Genomic DNA, 3,427 nt, shown 5'->3' with positions numbered 1-3,427 from the left:
CCAACTACAGCCGATTCCCATCTCCCCGAATGGGCCGCCAACTTAGCATCTGAACCCAATGATAAACTCAAAGTTGAGTTCCATCGCATCCAGCAGTCGCTTGCGTCAATCACATCTACAAAGATGACCTCCCGGAGGATGTGATGTCCTTCGCCGGCCTACAAACGCGGGATGACGTGGACACTCGCATGCGGCTACAGGGTTAGGACCTCGCGCCTTTCACAAAGCTAGGTGACATTCTCCTGGAAAGGCCGAAGGTGACATGTAGGAAGTGATTGACGATGACTATGTCTGTTTAGTACTCTGTGTATGACAAACATTTGAATTTGTGTACGACGAAACTTTATGATGTAAACGGCCTTCCTAAACTTGCGTAGCGCTCTAGTTTGGTATGATTAACTTTGTTGTTTTACTATGTTGCTTCTATTGGTGTTGCTTAAGTATTATGTTGCATATTATCTATGAATTTGCTTCTGATGCATTTGTGTTAGGGATATAGATGACGAAGAAGTGGTATGTCGTGTACAAAGGAAGGGTTTGAAAGTAAAAGCGAAGCAGGAGATAGTTACTTGAAGTTCACGCTAGTGGGAGAGAGGAAGAGAACCGGCTGAAGAACTACTTCATAATCCCTTTCTTACTCATCGTGGAAGCTTTCTGTTGTATGTGATCATAATTTAGATCGATGATGAACCATGTGTATGTGATCATGTAGTTATATTTGAGACTTATAATAACTTGTATCACTATATATGACTTAGGGGGTCTAAATGTGGTTTTATTTTGAAACCAGGTGAAACCATTAGAAATGCTTTCTGCTTTGCTCGAAAATTCCAAGAGTCAGCAGCCATATTATGAGGGAAAAAGAATGTATGTTGTGCATCGCAAGAAAGAAAAGGAAAGAATCAAAAGTAGTGTATGTACTAACTTGCATCGGGCACACACAAAAACGGTACACACCGACACGACCAACTCAAAAAAAAGAGATATCACTTCTACCACATGATCAAAACAAAGCATTCCACGTTAAAAACCGCTTGAAGTAAACGGGTGGCTATCTCAAAAAAACATCAACAACTCAAAAATTCGACGTTAAAACAAAAAGGATTCTGGCGCCTCACGCTCTCGTGACCCTCTCCTCGTCGCCATGCACCGGCCAGGGCAGCACCGTACCACATACATGGACGACGGACCCGCCCCCACCGAATCGACTGTGCCGCTGCCTGCCGACTGATGCCGCCCACAAACGGACGAGCCACGCGACACACACCTTCCGTGGCAAAATGCCTGCCACTCCGCCCGTCACGGAACGCGCCGGGCGTTACGCCGGAAATCCAATCCACCGTAGCCCGCACCGACGAGCCCCGTGCCCCAGCCCCAAGACGTTTCACCGTAACGGCGACGTGCCCGCCCTGACTGCGTGCCGCTTGAACGCACGCGGCAGTCAATGTGGCACAAGCCCAACGCACGACGTCCCACCCTGACTGAGCCGCGAGTCCGCAATCCCCCAGAGTCCACCTGCACACACAGCGCTCGCCTGACCTCGGCGACCTGTATAAAAGACACGAGCACTCGGCGGCATCGGCAAACCACCGGTCCACCGCAGCACGCACGCCTTCCACGCGCGTTCCCAGTCGCAGGCCCCAGCCCCGGCCTTTAAAAACCCGCGAGCCCCCGACTCGCCGCTCGCCACGGCAAAAAGCACGAGCAGTCAAGCACCATGGCCGGGTACCGGCGCACCATCTCCTTCCCGACCCCGAAGGCGGCGGCCGCCGCCAACGGCAAGCTCGCGGCGGCCTACCGCGTCCGCTCCGCCAGCCTCCCCTGCCGCTTCCACCCGCTGGTGCTGCAGCTCGACGACGACGTCGCCGCGCTGCGCCTCGTGCTCGGCGGCCAGGCCCCGTCCTGCTCCGCGTCCTCCGTCTCCGCGGCCGCCTCGCACATCGGCCGGGTGCTGGCCTCGCTCTCGGACCTGCTCCACCACCCGCAGGCGCAGGAGCCGCTGCGCCGCCTCGGCATGTCCCCGCTCGCGGAGCGCCTGCTGGACGACTTCCTCCGCCTCGCCGACGCGCACGGCAGCTTCCGCCAGGCGCTCGTCGCGCTCGCGGCGCTCCAGGCGGAGACGCGCGCCGCGCTGCGCCGCGGCGACCCCGGGCGGCTGGCGTCCGCGGCCCGCGAGCAGCGCCGCGCCGGGCGCGACCTCCCGCGCCTCGCCGCCGCCGCACGCGCCGTGGCCACCAGGGCTCCCACGCCGCTCCCCGAGGACCTCCAGCCCGAGACCGCGGCCCTCGGCGCGGCGATCGCCGACTCGACCGTCGCCGTGGCGTCCGCCTCCGCGGCCGTCTTCTCCGGCGTCTCCTCCCTCTCCAACGCAGCCGCCGCCGCCCGCGTCGAGGTCGCCTCCACGCCGTGCTGGGTCACCGCGCCCTCAAGATTCTCCGCCGTGTCCGCATCAGACGCGCCAAGAACCAGCCACCAGCGCGTGTGGTGGGTGGCGGACCTGGTGCGCTGGATGTCGCGCGCGAAGCGCCGGTCGGCCGGGAAGCAGAGCATCACCAACGACGACGACGCGTCCACCTCGTCCACGGCGCAGCTCCGGCCCGAGGCGCGGATGAAGCCGGAGGAGCGGGCGCGCAAGGCCGCATTCGAGCTCCACGACAGCCTGGAGCGGTGCATCGCCAGCGTCGACGGCAGCGGCGAGAAGGTGTTCCGGGCGCTGATCAACACCAGAGTCTCCCTGCTCAACATCCTCAGCCCAACCTTTTGATCCCGCAGCAGCTCCAATCCAAATTTAGGAAACGTTTTGCTTCAGCTTTCGTGGCTTGGACAGGATTTGTATATAGTACGTGCTACTAGTGGTATATTGTTCCCCGGTACGCGGCCTTTGCATGCGTTCGCCTGCATCTATCAACGGATTTGGAACCTGGCGTTACGAATCGCGCAATCTGCATTTCTTGGCCCGGTTCTTGACAGCAACCCTCCCATGGAACAGGATGAATTCAGACGCCGCGTGTTCTTGTTTCTGGCAAAAATCCACGCCCTTCGCGTTGCCCGGAGGACTTTCTAGATCGAGCGGAATTTTTGGCTTATGTGATCGCGCGCAGAATATGCTCGGGTTGCCAAGAAAGAGGTCACAGATTGTGTGACCCCAAAGTCGCCAGCTTAGGTGAACCGAACCGCAAGAAGGGATCCCCCTTTGGGTACCTGAAACGCTATGAATTTCGTGGCGGCGGTTGCAAAGCTGCAAGGAAAAGCGAGGCGGTAACGTCAGCACAGCAGTACTGCTAATAACCGCTTAACCGAACCACACACAAGTCACCATTGGCCTTGGCGAGCACGTATGGGAACTCGCACGAGAAAGCCACGTGCTGTCGGGTCCGGGCCGTGCCAACTCTGCCCGCTGCCGGCGGGGGACAAGCTTGACTTGAGC

At 58.6% G+C, this 3,427-nt stretch overlaps 1 protein-coding gene across 1 annotated transcript; it reads left to right on the top strand.

The window, feature by feature from the left end:
* The first annotated feature begins 1,192 nt into the window (after positions 1-1,192).
* On the top strand, positions 1,193-2,929 carry LOC123049743 (uncharacterized). Its single transcript, XM_044472626.1, has one exon. It carries the CDS (start codon positions 1,718-1,720, stop codon positions 2,762-2,764), a length of 1,047 nt encoding a protein of 348 aa, XP_044328561.1. The 5' UTR covers positions 1,193-1,717; the 3' UTR covers positions 2,765-2,929.
* Positions 2,930-3,427: the final 498 nt, after the last annotated feature.

This window comes from Triticum aestivum, chromosome 2D, assembly GCF_018294505.1.
Source record: "Triticum aestivum cultivar Chinese Spring chromosome 2D, IWGSC CS RefSeq v2.1, whole genome shotgun sequence".
Lineage (NCBI taxonomy): Eukaryota > Viridiplantae > Streptophyta > Magnoliopsida > Poales > Poaceae > Triticum > Triticum aestivum.
The sequence above is the reverse complement of the archived record's forward strand: the minus strand, read 5'-3'. Positions and strand labels throughout refer to the sequence as shown.